A 22,398-nucleotide genomic window follows, 5' to 3' on the forward strand; every position below is an offset into this window, starting at 1 on the left:
ATATGTCTGCTCCTCATTCCGTTCATCTTCAAGCCGCTAATCGGATCTTACGTTACTTGAAGAATGATCCAGGACAGGGCCTTTTCTTTTCTGCTTCAGCAGCACTCAACCTCACTGCTTTCTCTGATGCTGATTGGGCTGCCTGTCCTGACTCCCGTCGCTCTGTTACTGGCTATTGTGTGTTTCTTGGTGATGCTTTAATCTCTTGGTGTTGCAGGAAACAACCAACTGTGTCACGTAGTAGTTCTGAGGCTGAGTACCGTGCTATGGCTGATACTACTTGTGAACTGATTTGGTTGACTTCTCTTCTGCATGATCTTCACTGTCCTCCGTCTTCTCCGGCTACTCTCTTCTGCGATAACCAATCTGCTCTACACATTGCTTCTAACCCTGTGTTTCACGAGTGCACGAAGCACATAGAGAATGACTGTCATGTAGTGCGGGAACGTTTGCAGAGTGGCTTCTTGAAGACGTTACATGTTCGATCTGATAATCAACTTGCTGATATTTTTACTAAGGCAGTTCAACCTGGCCTTTTCAAGAATTTACTGTCCAAGATGGGTTTACATAGCTTGTATCTTCCATCTTGAGGGAGGGGTATTGGATTATAGATTGTACGTTGGTTTGATATGGTTAATACCTGTTAGGAACTTTCTATATATATTTGAAGTATTGGTTGCATTGTAACAGAATGATGATAATAATAAAAGATATTTTGATCTTCATCTCTCTCGCTTGAGCTCAAGTTCTCTGGATCTAATAGTATTGTTCAATATCTGCCAACTGAGTCATACATCTCCAGAGAATAGGAAGCCATAGATTGGTGCTCAAAACTGGCGCCTTGGAGGCTATATCTCACTGGAAAATAATAGCTTCCAATGTTAAGTACTATTAGTAAAATCAGGGTACAAAGCAAAAATTCCGTACCCGGGCTTTCTAGTTGGGTAAGACAAGATTGTAAGTTACTCTTCTTGTTAGCAAAACTTGATGAGCTCAAATGGTTTTTTTTTTCTTCTTCTAAGAGAGATGGAGAGCCATTTGTTGAAGAAGTTCTTTCTTTTGACATGCATTTATGACTCCTTTGCATTCTGCATCGAGCAAACCCTCGTTCATTATGGCCGCTGCATGGCCTCTTGGTTCATCTGGTGCTCTTCTTAGCATAAACACCTTAACACAGACCCAACCCTTACATCATCATCTAATGGTTTCTGTTAGCGTTTCACTGTTTGATTTTGTAGACTTCAGTTTTCTGACATAATCGACGAAAGTAAGAAATGATGTACCTGCCCGTGGTGAGTTATTTCCAAGCATCCAGGTTGCTGAATAACCCAACAACACAAAAGATTCAATCTTTATCTCATTTCTCGAAAATCCACAACTCAATTTAAGTCATACCTCAACCACCTCGACGTTTCCGGCGCTCTCGAAGAGCTGAGCAACCTGAGCACTGTCAACGTTGAAGGGAAGGTTACCGACGAAGAGCTTGAGTTCAGAAGAGAAGGATTGATCCCGCCACGGGGTCGGGGGGAGCGTCGTCGTCATCAGACATCAGCGAAGATGCTGTCTTCTTCGACTGAGAAGTCGTCAGTAACCGCGACATTACGGACGAAGCGAGACGCGGCGGCGGAGATGGAGATGGAAGCATAGATCGAGTGGAGATTGAAGGAGATGAAAGGAGGTAGGAGGGAAGCGGAGGCGGGTCTGGAGATGGTGAAAGGAAGGGAATATGGAGAAGAATGCTTTTGTTGTTAACTTTGGGAAGATTGTATCGTCCAGCGGAGAAACCAGAGGAGATGGAGACGACAGAAGATGGAGAACACGAGAGAAACAGAAGAAAAAAAGATAAAAAATTAAAACTTAGGGAAGATTGACACGTGTTCGAAAAAATCCATTCTAAATTGGTTACCAAAGTCTCATATTAAGGATCGACTACTCCCATTTTAATTACTTTTGATTTAATTAAATTCTTGATTTTTTTAAAAACCTCACTTAAGAGCACTCCCATTAGTGAACTTATGGGGGTTCACACACATTCTAAAAAAAAAAAATATTAAAATAAGGAATAGTGATGAACCTGTCTCTCTCCACCCCTTCCCAGTGAACCTGGTTCATCACTGTAGCGCGGGCCCCATGGCACGTGGCGGCCCGCGACTGGTCCGAAAAAATATATATATATATTTTTTTTTAAAACAAAAATCAACCAAAAAAATAATAATAAAAAAATGCTTTGTGAACTTCTTTCATGGGGTTCACTAATGGGGATGCTCTAAGGATCTGGGATAATGATGGTCTTAGTTTGTAAAAGATCTCTAGTTTAAGGTACTAATTTATAAATTTTAAAACCTATAACTACAATTTTGAGAAAATAGAATCTGAGCACAGGTTCCATAATGCTTTTAAGACGTACGGACCTGGTTGGTGGTAAAGGAGAAGACATAGGGACAAAAAAAACAAATAAATTTAGTAAATGCGAATATGTGAATCACATTAACTCACCATGTATTATTATATTTACTTAATAGTTATTTAATATGTATTTATCAGTTGATTGCATCAGTAACTTTTAAGGATAGAATAACATTTAGGGTGAATTTGTAAGATAACCATAATAGAAAAAAAAAATAAGAATATAACCATCTCTTAGTAATTGTATTAATTGATTATATAAGTGGATATTCTTTTCCAGCACGTAAACATGAACACAATATATCGGATAAGAAAGACTATTCTATTTCTGATGTTTATATGGAATAGATAAACAATGTCCACACAAAGTGTAGTGGAAAGAGGGAGAGAGGGAAGGAGAGAGTGGGAGTGGGAGAGGGAGAGAGGAAGGGTGAGAGAGAGAGAGAGAGTCAGAGAGAGAGAGAGAGAGAGAGAGAGGGAGAGGGAGAGGGAGACAGAGAGAGGGATAGAGAAATAGATAAATCTATACTATATGTTTATGATAGTATAGATTTAAAACTGCGTTAATGATATATATTACAAAATATATAAAATATAAATTTTTTTTGAAAGTTTCAAAATATTTTATATGAAGAAAAAAATCTATGTTTTTAATATGAAAAATACAAAGTTTAATAAGTGTTGTAGCAGAAGTTGAAATAAATTAAAAATAGAAGGAGGAAACATATTTGAAAGAAGAAAAAAAATCAAAAAAAAAATGAAAAAAAATGTTCAAGTAAATGTGGTAAGGGTAATATGGTAATTATTATACAAATATCATAGTTTAAGAGTTGTTGTGTGTAGAAAATTAATTTTGTTGTTTGTCATGTATATGTGTGCAAATTTTCCTAACATTTATATACATATAATAAAGTTCGTACTCTAGCTATTTAGGTAAAAGAGATAGATAGTGAATTAAATTCTTGTGAGCTATACAGTGCAATTTCCTTTTTATATAATACTCTCTTTTTCTCTTTTTCTGTCAACTGTACAATCCTTCTAGAAATTGACATTTGAAATATTTTTGCAAGTGAATGGTTTTTCTTTTATCAGTTTAATTTTTATTATATAACAGAAACCTTTTTCTGCTATGATTATATTACTTATCAAATTAGTAGTTCTAGACTTAAAATTTATGTTTTTTTCCTCTCTCAAAACTAAACAAAACCAAAAACTCAGAAAAAAAAATAATTTTACCCGATGTCTAAGTTGTCGTACAATTATATTGGAATACGAAGTCAATATTTCTTTGAACATGGATGCTACTATGGAGCAAGAACCTTGCAACAATAGATTGTTTCTGAATCTAAGTGGACTAACCCTAGATATGGTGTGGTGTGGTTAAGTGCTAGTACCAATATTTGATTGGAGCATGAATCCTACGAGATATTTATGGTAACGCATTGCTTCTTAGTAGAGATGCATCTGGCGATACGAATCACCCGGCTGGTAGAGGAATTAGAATGCATTTTATGGACATTTGAGGGTTCAATACTTTATTATACCCTGACTATTCTAAAATATTCCTTCAAAAAGAAAATTAAGTATATATATTCCTGGATAAATTGTAATTAGAAAATAGTATATCAAAGATATTGTCCTACGACACCGTTGAAATTACACATTGGGATTCTCTTCACAATGAACCTTTATTCAACTTTAAATACATGAAAGCAAAGTAAGGGCGAGATCTATGAAACTTGATATATAAATAGAGCTGCAAGGGAAAGACATTTCATCACATCCAAAACCAATTACAACACAAAGAAAACCTTTACTAATCTCTGCTCTATAGGTTCATATACATTTTTCTTTTGTAACCCTAAAAACATGGCAATACTCAGGAACAAAAAAATAACCTTTTTATTGATCTTGATGTGTCTCATTGTGGTGTCTCCAATTGCTAATGCTCAGCTTGGTGGTCTAGGTGGTGGGCTTGGTGGTCTTGGTATGCTTCTTGGCGGGCTTACTAATATCTTTAATATTCAAGGCCTTCTCATGTGCTCTGTCACTGGCACCGTCTCTACCAATAACGCGACTGCCGTTCCTCCTTTCCCTAGTAAATTTTCTATTCTCACACTTTTTCTTTCGATCAACTATGCCAAAATAAAAACAACGGATTTGTTGTAAACTATGTAATAGTTAGAATGATATATATATACTACACACACTCGAACTTTTTTCATTTATTCATAAGTTAGGTGTTAAATAATCAAGTTTCCATCAATTAAACATATATTAGAAAATGTGGTATAACATGTTTGTAAAACTAGACCTATCACCTATGTAAAACCATCAATATATTGTGAAGGAATGTTAGGAGTATACGTAGAATTCTATTGACTCTAGTAACCAGTTATATATCTTCCATGCAACATCTTTGTACACTCAAATGTATAGTATAGATTCAAAAACATAAATTAACCTATATGTACGGGTGTACGGCAAGGATACATGTTACTGAGATAATATTTAAATGTAAATTTTGTTCTACACATTTGCTAATAATATAATGCTGCAAATAAACAAACAGATGCGGGAATAGTGTTCCAGTGCACTGGGCAAAATGTTTCAAGTACGACTACGAACGCTAATGGAGTATTCTCGATTCCTACTATTGGACTTCCCTTTTCGCCTTCAACACTCCTCTCCTCCGGTTGTAGGCTCGTCGTCACGACCCCTCTCACCGCCTGTAACGTCAGCCTCCCTGCGGCCGGACTCCTCATGGCACCTTTATCTCTAGTCGGAACCGCTGCCGGCGACGGCCTCAACATCTTCAGCCTCGTCCCAGGTGCCTTTGGCCTCGTCGGTTAACTGATTCCAATCAACCGAGTATGCTTTATGTTTGATCACGGTGTGTTTCCCAATTTCTGTTTGTTTTATGTTTTGTGGCATGACCAATAACGTTTGCTTGCGTATGCATGAATAAGGTCTACATAATAAGGCGTATGTGTTTATCTTCAAAGTATTGTTGTTGTAACTTCTTTTTATCCAGTTCTTAATTTGCATGTATAATTGCTGTAACGAAATGTAATGAAATGATATGAAATAAAGTAACTTCCCTTTTATATATATACTACAGAAGTACTATCAACATATATTAGACCGCATGTTTTACACTACCCAAGTATTGTTTTTTTTTTAAATAATCACAAAGAGAGACTAACTTGATTGAATTTTATTAAATTAAATCTGAAAATAACTGCTGACAAACAAAATATAAATATAACTGTTCCAGCAAAAAAAGGGGGTAATAATAACAAGAAATTGAGTAATAAAATAACTGCTTATATGTCACGATTTTTTATGGAGTAGCAAGCATAGAAGAGAAGGGGAGAGCAGTTGGTGAAGCAATAGAATGGGTTTAAGTCTACAAGAGGAGGAGTTTTGCATATGGGCTGCTCGGGTTGTAAAATGTCCAGTGGAGGAGAGGGATGTGAGGTTTTGGATACATGAGCAACACAGAGGTAAGAACTAAGACTGATGATTGAAATAACGTGATGTGTTACACTGTTACTAATGCAATTGTATTGTTGCAGGAATTGTTTATAGCTTGGAGACTTGACATATATATATATATATATATATATATATATATCTACATTTATAGACATGAGAATATTATGGAGTGACTTTTCAAGAGAAGTTTATCAGAGACCTATAATTTTCACATTGAGCTTATGTGCTTTTTGGGTATTCAAAAAAAAAAAAAAAAGCTTCTGTGCTTTTTGTTTAGTCTTTGTGCCAATTTGTTATCAGTACTTTTTTCTTTGCTGTAAAGTGACAAAGACGGATGGAACCAAAACAGTCACGAGAAGAGATTCATGTCCCTTTTGGATATGTAAACACTTTATATTTTCAATTTGGGTAGAAAAAATAGGAAGATGTTTGAGGGAACATATTAAAATTGAATAACTAAAGTTGGTTTTTGTTCCATTTAAATCATCTTTAAAATCAATCTTATTCTTATATATGAAAGTTAATTATAGGTTTTAGCAGTTGTATTTGGTGGCTAATTTTTCTTATAGCATGACAGAATAATAAACAAACTAACATATTTCTCACCGAGTAAATGAACAGAAAATAGATTTTCTTTGGAAAGTGATTTTCTGTGTAAATTTTATTCATTGTGGTGAAAGACCGGTTACCGAAGTAATAAATTTTTGGACAACTTTGCTATCATGCATCTGTACTTATTGGTATCATGTGTTCCAAATTATATTTTTCATAACAATGTATTAAAATATACATACATGAATTATTTACTGTACAAAGATCTAAAAATGATACATTAATTAAGTATCAGCTTTAAAATTTAAAATAAAATATTGTATCTGCTTCCAAAATTTATTTCTAAAATAACCGCATATAAATTTGCAAATCCTCAACATTGTATCTGTATAGAAAAGGTTAAGGGGGTTTAATTTGTGTCAACTTTTGTAGATATTAGTTGTACTTTAATGTATTTTCTATTTCATTCAACAATTTAAACATTTATTTATGGATTAGTAATTTCAAACAAATTCAAATCTTTTCTAGAGCCATTTTATTTAAATTATAATTATTCTAATATAGGTACATGTTAATAATTTCAAATGACAAATAAATAAACTTTAAAACATTTTAAAGTCCATTTTTGTACAAATTTACGAAATCTATATAAACAGAGAACTTGCACACCTTGCAAGCATTACCTCATGCATATGATCTATCTAGCCTTCTATCTTAAGTCATAAATTTATGTAAAACATATCCAATTTTGGTCCCAGCGGGACTCTAATTTAATTTTATTATATTTTAATTTTAATAAAATTAAAGTTTTTGAGTTTTTGAATTAATTACAATTATGAAGAGCCTCGAATTTGAATTTTTTTCAACAATGCGATTTTTGTTGTTTTTCTTTGCTAGCCTTTCATATTATGATTATTTTTATTCGGTAAATTTAATGTTTTGGAAGCAATGAAATCTAAAACCACCATTTTATTTAGTTAAAACAAAAATAATCAGAAAAAAGAAATTAGAGAAAAGAGTAAATATAAAAAAGTAGAGAACAGTGAAAGATGGGACGAAATAGAAATGCTTCATGTTTTATTTTTAAAAGTACATCTATTTGTTATGAAAAGAAAATAAAGAACATAAGTTTTATTTAGTTTTTTTTTAATATTAAAACAATTATATGACAATATATTATTATAGCTTTAAATATTCAATTTACGTAAATGTAAAAGTGTAGTTTCAATAAATTTAAATTAAAAGGTTGTTTTTAAATAAAATCTGACATTAGAAATTAATTAAAAAAAAATACAATTTAGAATAGATAAACCGCGCTAAATTTAATCAATTTACGTAAATGTAAAAGTGTAGTTTTAATAAATTTAAATAAAAAGGTTTTTTTAAAATAAAATCTTACATTAGAAATTTATTAAATATTTTTATAATTTAGAATAGATAAACCGCGCGTAGCGCGGTGATAAACTCTAGTATAAGTAAAAAAACTGTAATCCTGTATATATTAAAATAGAAACATTATAACATTTGAATGATGCCATGTGTCATCAATATAATGACTTTTAGAATCTTTAGAGTTAACAAAAACACATACTATATTTTTCATTAAACTAATCATATAGTTAATTAGTAATGTATAGCAATTACTTCTTTTGTTAAATAAAAACTACAAAATTATCTAATATGATTAAAATATATATGACAATTAATGATTTTGAATAGTTAAAATTTGGTAACAATTTGTGTATCATCTATCATTTTATATTATTAAAATGAATTAAACAATCACATTAACAATATAATTAACAAATTCAGATATATTATATTTTGAATTTTAAATTTTATAAATTGACCGCCCTTTTTTCTCCGGCTTGGCTTCCCGATCGTCGGGCTTAGGTCTCTGGGTAGTGGTGGCTTCTATAGCACCCATACGCCGGCTTTGTCTCCGAAAAGCGGTGGCTCTGATAGCACCGTCTTCGTCGGCTTTTCCCCAGGAGTTCCCGGTTTGGTTTTCTGATCTACGCTTCTTCTATTCATCTGTCCAATCGACTCTTAGTCTGAGGCCTCATGTTCTCTTTCTTCCTCTTGGTTAGGGTCGACTCGTCTTCAAGCTTATTTGAATCAATAAAGATGGTGGTTCGCTTGCATAAGGAAGTTGGATCTCTAGATCGATTGTAGACGATTAAGATATCTTTTTGAAGCGTAGATTCATCGGTCAAGATCCTTCGACATGAACTTTGGTGGATCGATCTTTTGATCGGTTTATTATCGGGTTCGACTTTGCCGTTGGCGGAGCTTGGTCGTGGCTCTTTTCTGACTCCGGAGGAAGATGTCGATTTCTCGCTTGGACACATGTTTTATGGCTTGCTGACGCAACCGTACATGTGGTGGGATCGCGGTTTCTTTTCCAACGGGTTTTCTTAGGGCTTATGGGCCGAAAGTTGTTTTCGTTTAGTCTGGGCTTTTGCTCTTTTATTTTTTATTTTTGTGTTTAGGCCATCCCTATTGGGCTTGGTTCTCTTAATAAAATAGCAGTGAAAAAAAGACCAATAAATAGTCTTTATTGACAATCAAAGTAAAGAGGCTAACCAAAAGCAACTTAAAAGTAATAAATAGTCTTTCTTAGTATTTTTATATATTTTTGGTGGACATCAAATATACAAACATATGGCCATCCATACCCTCGGATTACCACTAATTTTACGATCATCCTCCTTTAACAGGACATCATTACAACAGGAGGAAGAACAAAAGGGAATATATGGTATTTAAAAGAAAAAAAATACGATCATCAATAGAGATAAGATAACCATCAATCTAGTACGTAGTTCAAAAAAAAAAACCATCAATCTAAGGGTTCAACCCAAACATAGTTACTATTTGCACGAGTATCTCGAGCTACGCAATAGTTAAGGCTAATACACAAACATTCCAAATATTCCTTAAAATAAAGCTATATATTCAGTTTAGTTGAATATTTGTAAATAAATCTGTGTGAATTATTACTCTTTCTTTCGGTGTAAATAAAATGTAAATGTTTTAGTGTCTTACTACAGTTTTGTAATGCCTCTATACTAATTTCTTCAATGATTTGTTCTGTAGTCAGACTTTATTGTTAAGTAACAAAAATGATCTTTCTACTACCTCTCTTCTGGAGTAATTCTATTCAAAGATTTTCATTGTCTATCCAATTTAAAGCGTCACATGTGCAGCAAAAATATAAGATGTTGGTGGGGTTTAGGGGTTTTGTATACAAGTATTGAAAGTTGGAGATAATGAAAAACCACATGACATGTGTCAGAATTGAAATTTGATATCGCTATTCATCCAAAATTATGTTTCATTTAAATTGCTTTTTTCATTTCTTTTGCTATCGCTATTCATCCAAAATATTAACAGTTATCACCAAATCCAGTGCCTTTTGGCCGACCAGAAACAAAGAAGAAGATTAAGTTTGCCAGAATATATATACAGTGGTCGATAATATACTTCTCTTTTCAGAAGGGAGCATGTGACTCGTCATCATGTTCATGTCTTTATGTCTTTCTCAACCATGTGATCGGTAGATTGTGTTAACTTCTATAGATTTTTTTCCTTTTACAAAAGAAATCACATACTACCATTTACAAAAGAAGAAACAATCATACGAGTGTCATAACAGATCAAAACAAAGTTATTGACTTATTTTAATTCCAATCATCAACCTCTAACTTCAAACTTAACAAAACCTAAAAAAAAGCTTAATTATATCTTCCATTGTTGCATTTTGCCTTCATTCATCATCATATCATTAACTCACCAAATACTGAAACATCAACTCTATTTTGTCATCATGTGAAGCAATCTTGATTAAGAAATACCACACGATTATCAAGAAACTGAAATTTATTACAGAGCTCAATCACTTTCCTCCTTTCGTGTGGCACTAGTCTTTGCAATAGAAGTCAAGAAAAAGGATATACATGACGACATAGATTTGTAAAATATTCAAACAGAAAGCAATACAGTGAAGAATAACGAGAAACAGTTTTTTTTTTAAAAAAATTATATAAGAAAAAAGAAAGACAGTTTGGCCCAACTAACCAAGCACATGTGTTTGTCCCCCTTCATGACCTGTCGGAGAGCTGACGGCGGAGAGAATAGCCGTCATGGCGCGAATCTGCATCTCCATGGCAGCTATATAATCCGTCGTTTCTTCCAAAACCACCGGTAACGTCTGTTTACGGCAACCCGGAACTAACCGGCTCAGCACTCTCACCTTCCTCTGTACAGACGGCATACCTTTAGCTTTAACCCTCGTAACCGTCGCTGTCTGTGTCTTTGGCCGGAGACTCCCGGTGGTGATCGCCGGAGACGAAACCGAATTAGAGATTCTCTGACGTTTGTGTTTCCTGAATTTGAGTTTAACGGCTTTGGATAGTATCGCTCGGCTCCACCGTGTTTTGCCTCTTGCCGTAACCGCCAAGGCTCTGTCGGCGACTTCGCGGACGGCTCTGCCGCCGTGAGGAGGCGAAGAGTGTGAGGAGGATGGTTGAGCGATTCGAAGCTTTGTTAGGGCACGTGCAAGCTTCGTGGTGTAGATCTGTTGCTGCTTCTCCGATCTCCATTTCGTCGATGGAGAGGGAGGTACCAGCGGCGGCGATTTTGTCTTCCGTTTCCGGCGAGAGAGGTCGGAGGTAGGGCTCGTCGTCGGCTGAAGTAACTGATTCGACGTGGAGTTCATTAATCGCCGGTCAGGTCTCAGCGACTATTGGTTCGGTTTGATCTAATCTTTGACCGATCGGATCAAATCAGAGAATCGTAAATCAGGCGATGAGTAAACCGGAAAGACGATAACCGAGTGGTGGTTATTGTTTAATTTTACCTTTAACGGGGGAGACTGTTGAACGGAACGGAACGGAACGGAGAAGGAGGTGGGAGAGATTAGGTGTCAGAAATGGTGTGGAGAGAGGAACACGAATCAATGAATCGCATTTTTATACATGATATTAAATTATCTTGTTAAATAAATTATTGTTATTCTAACTCTTTTCTTATTTACAATTATCTCCTCGTATCTCAATTAAAACTTTCCTTTCAACCAATGGAGATTTATAAAAGTGTCATTATTATCTCAAAACCTAGAATATGGTTGAACGTGAGCCTCTCAAACCTAAACCATATTTAAAAAGTGATTTTTAGTTTTAGGCATCTAGAGGTTTGGTTACCACACAGTTTCCTCTTTTGTGTGTTCTGTTTGTTTAATTTTCATGCTTTTGGAGTTTTTGTTTTAACTCTTTGCATTTTTTTTTCTTCTCTTGATTCAATATCGTAAATGTTGAAACAACTATTTAACATACTTAGGGGGTTATGTATTAATATAACATTTGAAGTGATTTGACTTTAGAGTTTTAGATGATTTCAATAAATTGTAGAGATTTATGTGTTAAACCACTGTAGAATATAACTTAAAAATATAAGATTTGAGTTTTAATTTTTTTTAACTAAGAAACACACTAAATCACTTGAAAACTTTAAAACTTCACAATTTAAAATATTTTCAATAACAATAGATTTTAGAGCACTCTACGAAATGTTAAATTCAATAACATTAGGATTTAAATAAATTTTAAAATTTATGTCTGAATAACAATAGATTTGTCATTTTAATACAAATTACCTAAAACTCTGAGTTGAATACATTATTTTCAAGAGGTGTTTGAAGCGGTGGAATCAAGTCGAGTATCATTAGATTGTTTGTGGTACTTAATAATCCGGTTTGGAGTAAGCACGTCCACTGTGAAATAAGACCTCCCCGAAATGAAAACTAATGGGCTTTCTTCAAGGCAGGCCTGTAACGAATTAAAAGGCCAATTAATCTGACCCATCGTTTCTGAAGTTTACAGCCTAGAAAACCCTAATTTCTAACATCCCCATGTATATATACTAAACACTGCCGGCGAGAGATGTAAACATTCATACGATCTCTTGTTTGTGTATATTTGCTGTTAGTTTTCATCTTAAAAAATGTTTTGGTTACGTGCTTAGATTCGCCTCTCTACTGGATTTTCCTGTAGAATTTTAAATTTCTACCGGATGAATCGAGAGGCGATAAATTTAAGCAGGGGCGTTGAGTCGCTTCGCCTATGTAAAAAACAGGCATAGCGAATAAGCTCGTGCTATATCTAATTGTTTTTTTTTCCTTGTTTCTTTGAGGATCCTATGATGGCATGAAATCTTTGAGACCTGATTTATATTGATGAAACGCTATAAGCATTTATACTCTGAGGATCTTATTTATTTTTGTATTGGTATTGTGTTTTTTGAATTAAATTGGCGATTTGAATCTAAAGATAGAAAAAGATGATGAATATGCACTGGGCTCTGAGTTGTTGATTTGACAGTCGACCTCTTTTTGATGGATAATGCAGCCTAGAAAGCTTAATCTGATTCTTCTATCTTTGTTTTCGTAGTTCTCTTAAAATCTTTATCCTGTTGTTGTATCTTGTCTGAAATCTTTACTTGTGTTGTTGTAGATACTTATCAGCTGTACCTTTACTTGTAATTGCTGTGACTCTGTTACGCATTGTAACTCTCTCATGCCGTATGCGTAAACTTTCAGTTCAGACTTCAGAACCGACTTGCTTTGTTGACCATTGCCATTATGAGTCCTTGTATGAAATGCGAAGAAACAAATTATTCCAAAAGAAAGAGTCTTAGTTATTGCCTTATTCAAAATTATGTCTATTTTTCAGCTGGGAAATTTCTCCTTAAATATTAATTTTTTAAATTTTTGAAAAGAACATATATAATCGAATAAGAACAATAAATTTCCCGCCATTTTTGAGAAAATGGTGTTGATATAACATTTCTATTTTGAAGACGTATTCAATGGATAGCCGAATTAACTTGCACATTAATCAAACAAACCATTTCATGAATAATTCTTTTGTACGACATTTTGAAAGGTTACATTAATGAGTATGCTTGCGTTAATAGCATGTAACACCCCTCGCAGTTTTCATAGTAAAATCATCTCCATTAAGAACGATACGCAGATATGCCCATGCCACATATAAAGAGGCCTGCTAAATTAGTAAATTGTACAGCTCCATTATAATCTACATTCACCGGCGTGCTACATTAGTATCATCTTTCTCTTTGACTGAATAAGAAGTTACATCTGGTTAAAAAAATAATATATCAATTTTACAGACTACTGCCACATGCTCGTCAGGTGAGATAAACAAACAATATAAGTAAAACGACACGCAGTTTTTCGAGGAACAGCAAGACGGAATGAACTGAAAACAAGAAAAGTAGTAGTCTAGTAGTAGACATCAGAAGAGAACTATGCAGACTTGAAAGTAAACCAGAGTCAAACATAACCGCTTAATACAACACAACTCATTACGTACCATGCCGTTTCCATATTTTGATTGTTGCCCAGTGTTTTTTATTACCTTCTAGGCAGAAGTGGTCATATAAACCAAGTAAGAAGATGAAAATAAAACATTTGTAAAATGTTTTTCGTAAATTATGTTTTTCAGTGTTCAAGAGCACTCCGGACCGAGAGTGCCGAGTCTTGAGTCGTGTTCATGTGCCCTCTGGCGATGAGGTCATGGTTCAAGAACACTACTATAACCGTGATGTCATCATGAAAATGGCGTCTCACTTTCTTGTCAATTTTCCTTAGATCTGAATATCTCATCTCTCTTTTTCTCGCTGCTTCTTGAAGAGCCGCTTTTATCAGTCTCTTAGCGCTTCCCTGAAGACAAAGAGAGACAACACAACAAGACACAGTCCAACAAATCAACTTATATCCTGAACACAAGGAGTCACAGTCCAACAAATCATATTATATCCAGAACACAAGTAGACACAGTCTAACAAATCATAATATATCCAGAACACAAGTAGACACAGTCTAAGATATCAATTGTATATCCAGAACACAAGGAGACACAGTCTAACAAATCAATTTTAATATCAGAACACAAAGAGACACAGTCCAACAAATCAATTCTATATCCAGAGACTTGTAATTATTGGGAGACTAAGGACTCTACTCCTATCTGAAACCTATCCAGCCCAGAACCTCAAACCAGATCCAATCAAGAAACATTAAAGTTCGGCTCCTCAACAATATAAACCTATGAGCAAACTACATTTTGTTTGAGGGAGAGAAGTTACAATAGAAACTTACAGCACGAGGGTGGCTATGAACAATCTCAACTGCTTTTTCATTACTCAAATGCTCCCAAAGACCATCAGATGCAAAGATGAGGAACGAGTCATTAGGGTGCAGAGGATGAGAGAGTATGGTGGGGGTTGCAGACATCAAAGGTCTCTTCATTGGCTCTGCAATCCTGAACTTCTGAGCGATCGGTTCCCTGTTAAACTCCGGCCGTTTCATGTACATATCCCCTATAGATCTCGAAACCTAACAATGAACCACTAGCAAATATAAATCCATCGCCCAAGAATTAGATGGAAAGCTTAAGCACTGACCTGGATGATGCCCTTAACTCTCCAAACACCATGCCGAAACACAACGATCTGCGGATCATCAGGATGCAAGTCCTTAAGCTCCCAACGGATATCCTCATTGTTAGCATTGTGCTCACTCGACAGCTGGATCGCAGAGAGCCCGCCACAGTTACTCTTCTTCCCAAGAACAACACGCGAGTCTCCGAGACTCGCCACGAAGAGAGTACTCTGATAAATCACTCCAACCAAACAACAAGTCCCAACGGTAGCCAAATTAGGCATCGTACTCCAAAGCTCAGAGACAATAGAAGCAAAACCTTCTTCAGTCGCGTGAAAGGCTCTCTCAATAGTCTCCCTCGTCACAACCCCTTGCGTCTCCGCTGATATCTCTGCATAACCATAAAGCCTAAGCAATTCAAACATAAGAGAGATTCAAAGTGAAAGAAACTAACTTTGCCTAGATTCAAAGTCAAAGAACCTAACTTTGCTCAAACCCTGAAACAGAGTAAAAAAAAGTTCAAAGAACCTAACTTTGTTGACCTACGAACCTCGAAAACGGTTGAAGAGATTGTCACAGACGTAGCGGGCAGCTTCGGGGCCGCCGTGGCCGTCGTAGACACCGACGAAAGTCCCGAAGTTACCAGACTCGATCTGGCTCTGATCCTCGAGGACCTGATTGGCCTGAATCACGGCCATGGAGAATTCTCCGCCGCGGTACTTGCCGAGATCGCGGAACCAGAGCAGCCCGTCTTTCCCTTCGCTGCCGCCGCCGCCGCCCGATCCGGACTCTGAGCTATCGAAGGTTTGCCCGAACGGCTTGAAACAGAGAGACAACAGATTCATCAATGAACCTGACATTCAACATCTCTCGGAAACACACCCCCCACGCGCGAATCTCTCTCTCTCTCGGTCACTGATCCTTTAGGGTTTTCGATTAGGAAGAGATTAGAAGGGAAAGGAGCGGGCTTTGGGGATGAACGACGACGAAAATGGGTATAGATCGGGGGAGAGAGAACCCTAGGTATCTTAATGGAAGGGAAGATGCGTAGGATAAGATGTTAGGCGTAGGATAAGGACTTTAAAAGGCGTAGATTAGTGGACGGACGTGTCTTGTCCGGTTGCAGAGGAACAAAGAAATTCTCCCTTGTAATTTTTTGTCTGATGAAGAGAGCGATCTTCCCTTAGCTGTCTCAACGTTTTATTTAATCTTACACTATTACAATTGTTGGCTCAAAAATGAAATCACTGTTAGCCAAATCAATATCATAAAGTTTGAATAGTGAATTTGAATAAGTTCGGTATCATGTTTTCATTTAAATAAGTATTTATTATAAAATTGGCAAATATGTTATTGTCATACCAATTTTATTACTAGTAACACTATTCATATGTTTTTTTTTTATAAAAAATATCAGTTGTGTTTTTGACATTTTTTTAGCATTATCTTCATTTCGGGTTATTATGCAGCTGCTTTGCTAATTACTGCTAAGAGCATCTCCAATGTATATCTCTATATTTTCCTCTAAAATAGAGATCTCTATTATAGAGTTGGATTTGCTCCAATGTATGCCTTTATAATAGAGTTTATCTATTTTAGAGGAAAATATAGAGGAATCATACTTTTTACCTCTATATTTAGAGATGAAAATAGTAAATCTCTATATTTTCCCCTATTAATAGAGGAACTCTATTATAGAGGCATACATTGGAGCAAATCCACCTCTATAATAGAGTTTCTCTATTTTAGGGAAAAATATAGAGATAAAAATAGAGATAGGTTGGAGATGGTCTAATCTTTACCTTAATAGTTGAAATAGTTGGAAAACATTATATGCAATGTGTTTTAGTAGCTAGCTATAAGATTAGTCTTTTCTCCATAAATATGATCCTTCAAACGATACATCCATACATTCCGAGATCTCTCACTTCCACTACTGGATAAGTGCTTTCCCACGCGGGGCCTAGCTTTCCCCAGCCATCGGTGTGTGTTAACTCAAGATGTTGGGCTATGTCCAAGTCTACTACTAGACTGTGAATGAGATGGTTGTGCACTATCCTTGTAATTTTTTTTTAGCGTATATACTGTATTGCAAACTCATCTCAATGCATATAGCACAATCCATGTTAATGAAAAAAATTATATATAGTACAAAGTAGATATCTATTAAAATGTTTTTACATCTTTCTCTGTAGCAATAGTAATTAGTGATTAGATGGTCAAAGAAAAAAGGACCGTGTAGGTGATTCTTACGATCCATACTTATTCTCCACTTATAATGTAACAATTCTTTTTTTTTTTGTAACAGTTATTTTATTTCTTTAGACCATTATAGTAAGGTTTTTGTAAGAAAAAAATGAACATAGTATAAAAACTCACTGTAGTTCACACATACGTATAGTTAGCCACCTATATAATCTTTTGTTTTTTTAACAACTTATCTTTTTTTTTTCTAAACGCAATCTTTTGTTATTTCTTTGTAGAAACGTTTGCTTAATTGTTTTGTTATTAAGTAAAAAGAGCAATGCGCGACTTAGGAAGACACCATCAAAGCCTAAAATCAGCCAAAGGGGTGGTTAGCAATCGCATGTCATATTTCCTTTCTTCTGACTTTGAATGCAACAAAGGCGCATAAAAGATTCCGAGAAGGATGGTGAATGGTGGACCGACTTCTGATCTCTTTGACAAGAAAAAGTCCGTTACCGATATTTTACTATTTTCTCTCCTCTATTTTTTCCTTTTGACGTCTTGGCCTATGATCTGTTTGACTGTTTTGTTCTATGCATTGTATCGGATGTATTTGTATTGAACTTTGGTTTAGTCATTCTATTATCCTAGAGGGAAAAAGAAAAGAAAAGTGAGAGATAGAGATATAATTTAAACGTTTCTAAGTTCTAACATCAAGACCTACAGAAAATAGCAAAGATAAATCATGCTTAATTTTGCAAGTTCCATTTTTTTTTGTATTTCTCCACTCTCATTTTGTGCATCCAAACTCTGTAGTTAGTTATCAAAATAATGCAACTCTTTCTCACAGCTAAAGTGCAAGATCGGGTCTGTCTAGTGCCAGTGGGCAGGCCCACAAGAGACTAGCCGATTGGATATCGGCTCGTCAGATATCCCGGGTTATAAAAAAAAACTAAAATGCAAAACAATGAAATTCGTCAAACAGTGTCCAGCAAAGATCAATTTTTCTTCTGTTATTTAGCTTAAATGATATTTATTAAATTAGTTGAAAAATATATTTTATTATTATTATTATTCTGTTTTCGATAGTAAGAGTTATACATAGTGATATTACATGGGTTTGTTAAAAATTCCAGGGATAACAAATATCAAACATTTTACTGTATTTGTTAAGTTTGCATGGTCCCTTTTTGCTTATCCTCCATTCGCATTGTGTGCATCCAAACTTTTCAAATTCTCTGTCTCTCTTTTGGTTATAGATATCAAAAAAATGCAACTCATAATTCCAACTAAAGCTACACAAAAATAACGTTCGACCAAATATATCAGGTTTAAAGCTAAAGGATCCTGATCCACCTGGTGCCAAACTCTTGTATCCAAGATCATCCCCCGATTTACAATGGTATCCTAGAGATAAACCACCTTCAAGATCATTATGTATCACCACGGTCGTCGTTCTCTGGGCTTGAGATATAGATGCACTTATGAACATAGTCACCATGAAGATAACTATGAGTTGTATTAGAGAATCCATTTTTTCTTTTGTTTCTCTTTGTTTGATTTCTTATAATATTTCTACAGTTTATATGTTCTTATATCTCGATTTATGAGCATTTAGCCATTTTGATAAGGGTATGGTCAAAAGTCAAAATGCCTAAAAAGGTCAGTTAAAAATTCAAGCAATGAAAAATTATGATATTCCTTTTTTGCCAATAACTATTCTATTCCTAGATCAACTTTGTGGGATTAAATCAAACACTCTGACTTGACTAGCACGGTCAACCATATTTAAAGTTTATTCAAGAGGTTTGATTTGGTAGAACAAACTAGAGTAATTTTTATCATAATGAAAAACCAGCTGGTTTTGTAGATAAGACTAAACAGTCCCCTCGAGCCTGAATCAATAAATTAAATAACTTCTTCATCGAGTTTGGGTTTGTTAGCAGTGTTAAGGACTCCTTTATATTCATTTATTTGCATGATAATAACATCATCATAGTTCGTCTATACGTAGACGATATAGCCATCACTGGAAACAGCTCCGTTACTCTTATCAAGCCTCTCAAAGAGCTGAACTTCAAATTAAGAATAAAAAACTTTGGGAAACTGTATTATTTTTTCGGGATTCAAGCAAACATTTTTATGATCACGGTATGTTTCTCTCTCAAGAGCAATATTCTGTTGATCTTCTCACAGTTGCATGCATGAAAAATTGTGCACCGGTCTCAACTCCGCTACCATTGCAACTGAACAATGTTCCGGATCAAATATCTCTTTCTCCAATCCTCATTACTTCAGAATTTTGGTTGGAAAGTTACAGTACCTCACACTAAGTAACCAAACATTCAGTTCGCAGTGATCTATGTTGGAACCTTATTTCACTATCACAGAACAACTGATATTTGTAAAAAATAATAAAAACACAAATTAAAATTACAATACCGAAACAAACGAATAAAAAAGAATTGCAGAGTCGAGATGATTAATCTCTTTCTATAAATCTTTAAACACCCCGTAATGTGACGGTTTCATAGCACTCAGATTTCCATGATACAACTGCAGTATTGTTTATGTTTACTTACCATCACTGAAAAACAGAATCTATCGAATCTAATTTTGCGTTATACTCTCAAACTAAAAAAAAAAAAAATACTAACATAACTATTCTGAGTGGAAGAATTGTTTCTTGATTGTATCAATGTGTGTTCTAGAGAATATGACATGCTTCCCTTTTATAATCAACAAAAAGGGTCCAACACTAATTAAGTCATAAATGGAGCATTGAATCACTTCAAATGTCATAAAGAATATTGATTCCTTTTGACCATTTTCATAACGTTAACATTCAAGAAAATATATTGTAAATTTGACTAAATCAAACACCAATAACATTTTCTTTAATGGGTTATATTTTTTTGTCGATTTTAATGGGTTATATTTTATATGAAAAAAAAACATTTAAAATTTTCATGAATAAGATTTAAGTATAAATCCACATTCAAACCCAAATATTCATTGTGAGACATTTGCTAAGCTTTATACATAGCTAAATCTAAAGTTTTATAAATTATAAAACACTCACATTGGATCTCCATTTCTCATTCACAACAACTCTGATTTTGACCAGTAGTTACACTACTTCATAGTGTCCACAGTTATTCCGACGAACATCTTCTCCCGGAATCTTACCGAAAATTGTCTAAAACCATTTCGTCAAAAAAAGTTCCAAAAACTACATGTGCCAAATAAATGCACTCTCCATCAATTTCTGATTTCACCAACCTCAAACGAATACTTTGATACGTAAAAGGTATTGTGTCAATGGGGATTTCAACTCTTGATGATACAGGCTGTACTATTCGAGCCTACAGTGACAGCAAATGGACAGTCTGTACAACCACAATACATTATACATTAGGGTTTTGCACATTCCTTGCCAAAACCTGATCTCGTGGTTGTCGAAAAAGAAACCAACTGTATCAACAAAATTCCTCCGAGGCAGAGTATATGCCATAGTCTGAAACAACATTAGAATTGGCTTGGATAAGTTTGCTTCTCAAGAAATCTCGGAATCTCTCTTCATGTTACACCCGAGCTCTTTTGAGACAATCTCTCTTCTATATACTTGACGGCAAACCATGCATTCCATAAAAGAATCAAACACTTTGAAATGGATTATCACTATGTCCGTGAAAGAGTGGCCTTAAGTTCATTGGTGGTGAAACACATTTCGGCTCAGATTCAGTTAGCTGATATTTTTACAAAATCACTCCCAACGGCTCTCTTCTGAAATCTTCGTATCAAACTAGGCGTGGACATTCCTCCTACACATAGTTTGAGAGGAGTATCAACTCAAGCAACACGGTTCAGACAAAGACTCACAACGACTTTCAGAAAGGAAAGTGACTCAGTCCAAGTCAATTCAAGCCCACTCTCGTTCAGTCTAAGCCAAATCAAATCTTTTCCAACGGATACAATGCTCAACGACAAAAACAGAGAAAGAAAAGAGAAAAGAAGAGGAAAGCAAATAGAGACTTCAAGTACGAAACCCTTGGATCATTAGAAGAAAAAGGTTGATGACATATGGAAGTGTAGCTAGGATCTTAGCACTTAATATATTTAATAAAGTAACAAGACATCGTAAAACCTTAAGAAGCAAGAAATAAAAATTGCATTTTCAGTATCTTCTTTCTTCAATTTTCATATTTTGCTTTCACCAATGAAATTTAAACACGAGGTATGTTGTTTCAAATTTTTCTCTCTTGAACATCACTAAAGAAAGACAATCAGAGATTTAAACAAAAAAGTAATCTACAAATTCTGATTCCCCTAAGAAGAATCAAAATGATATGATTAACCGGATTTCTAGTTAGAAGTCTGTACAATTGATGTATGTTGAAGTTATGAACTTATTCAAACACGCATAGAGTAAATGGTATATGGTATCGAAGATGAACAACATATATGGCTTGACCATCAACAGGAAATAACTTGAGACCTAATTTATTGTCAACTAAATATATATAGTAGTAATTTTTACTATTAACAACACTTTTTTACAATTAACAACGTTAAAGACTTGACAGTTGTAGGGGTCTTCTTCTGTCTATTGAGTCAGCTTTCTTGATTTGTTGAGGAAAAATATATATTTTGGATTAAACATAGATTAATTTTTTTTTTACCTTTTCTAATTTTTTTTACGTTTACTAAACAAAACATCATTAATTATTCATCTAAATATAATTCGACCAGTAATAAAATACATTGCATAATATAAACGATCATATAATATAAAAAAATTAATAAATTTTTCATCAATAATTAAAAATTTATCTAATTTTAAACAATAAATTTCATTTCGGCTTATTATGCAGCTGCTTTCTTATTGCTACTAATCTTTACCATAATAGTTGAAATAGTTGGAAAAAAAATCTATATGCAATGTGTTTTAGTAGCTAGGCGCTAGCTATAAGATTAGTCTTTTCTCCATAAATATGTTCCTTCAAGCGATACATCCATACATTACGAGATCTTTCACTTCCATTACTGGATAAGTGCTTTTCCACGCGGGGCCTAGCTTTCCCCAACCATCGGTGTGTGTTAACTCACGATGTTGAGCTATGTCCAAGTCTACTACTAGATTGTGAATGAGATGGTTGTGCACTATCCTTGTAAAAAGATTTTAGTCTATCTACTGTATTAGAAACTCATCTCAATGCATATAGCACAATCCATGTCAATGAAAAAAAAATTATATATATAGTACAATGCAGATATCTATTGAAATGTTT

At 34.6% G+C, this 22,398-nt stretch overlaps 4 protein-coding genes and 2 non-coding genes across 6 annotated transcripts; 3 read left to right on the forward strand and 3 right to left on the reverse strand.

Annotated features, from left to right (window-relative positions):
* Window positions 1–4,167: 4,167 nt before the first annotated feature.
* Window positions 4,168–5,517, forward strand: LOC103839588 (phylloplanin-like). The gene is made up of 2 exons (XM_009116094.3): window positions 4,168–4,504; window positions 4,979–5,517. The coding sequence occupies exons 1-2, from the start codon at window positions 4,276–4,278 to the stop codon at window positions 5,257–5,259; spliced, it is 510 nt and encodes a 169-aa protein (XP_009114342.1). The 5' UTR covers window positions 4,168–4,275; the 3' UTR covers window positions 5,260–5,517.
* Window positions 5,518–10,283: 4,766 nt separating this feature from the next.
* Window positions 10,284–13,358, reverse strand: LOC103839579 (transcription factor bHLH147-like). Its single transcript, XM_009116083.3, has one exon. It carries the CDS (start codon window positions 11,174–11,176, stop codon window positions 10,532–10,534), a length of 645 nt encoding a protein of 214 aa, XP_009114331.1. The 5' UTR covers window positions 11,177–13,358; the 3' UTR covers window positions 10,284–10,531.
* On the forward strand, window positions 12,651–12,724 carry LOC117129131. Its single transcript, XR_004452726.1, has one exon. It is a non-coding gene; the product is annotated as a small nucleolar RNA R66 (small nucleolar RNA).
* On the forward strand, window positions 12,792–12,885 carry LOC117129189. The gene has a single exon (XR_004452814.1). It is a non-coding gene; the product is annotated as a small nucleolar RNA snoR118 (small nucleolar RNA).
* Window positions 13,359–13,732: 374 nt separating the features above from the next.
* LOC103839570 (probable protein phosphatase 2C 42) lies at window positions 13,733–15,966 on the reverse strand. Its single transcript, XM_009116074.3, has 4 exons — window positions 15,471–15,966; window positions 14,944–15,311; window positions 14,639–14,875; window positions 13,733–14,200 (listed from the first exon to the last, which is right to left on the reverse strand). Exons 1-4 carry the CDS (start codon window positions 15,778–15,780, stop codon window positions 13,979–13,981), a joined length of 1,137 nt encoding a protein of 378 aa, XP_009114322.1. The 5' UTR covers window positions 15,781–15,966; the 3' UTR covers window positions 13,733–13,978.
* A 2,182-nt stretch (window positions 15,967–18,148) lies between these two features.
* On the reverse strand, window positions 18,149–22,195 carry LOC103839562 (S-protein homolog 2-like). Its single transcript, XM_009116066.2, has one exon. The coding sequence runs from the start codon at window positions 18,639–18,641 to the stop codon at window positions 18,231–18,233; it is 411 nt and encodes a 136-aa protein (XP_009114314.1). The 5' UTR covers window positions 18,642–22,195; the 3' UTR covers window positions 18,149–18,230.
* Between the last annotated feature and the right edge of the window lie 203 nt (window positions 22,196–22,398).

The sequence above is a fragment of the Brassica rapa genome, chromosome A01, assembly GCF_000309985.2.
Source record: "Brassica rapa cultivar Chiifu-401-42 chromosome A01, CAAS_Brap_v3.01, whole genome shotgun sequence".
Lineage (NCBI taxonomy): Eukaryota > Viridiplantae > Streptophyta > Magnoliopsida > Brassicales > Brassicaceae > Brassica > Brassica rapa.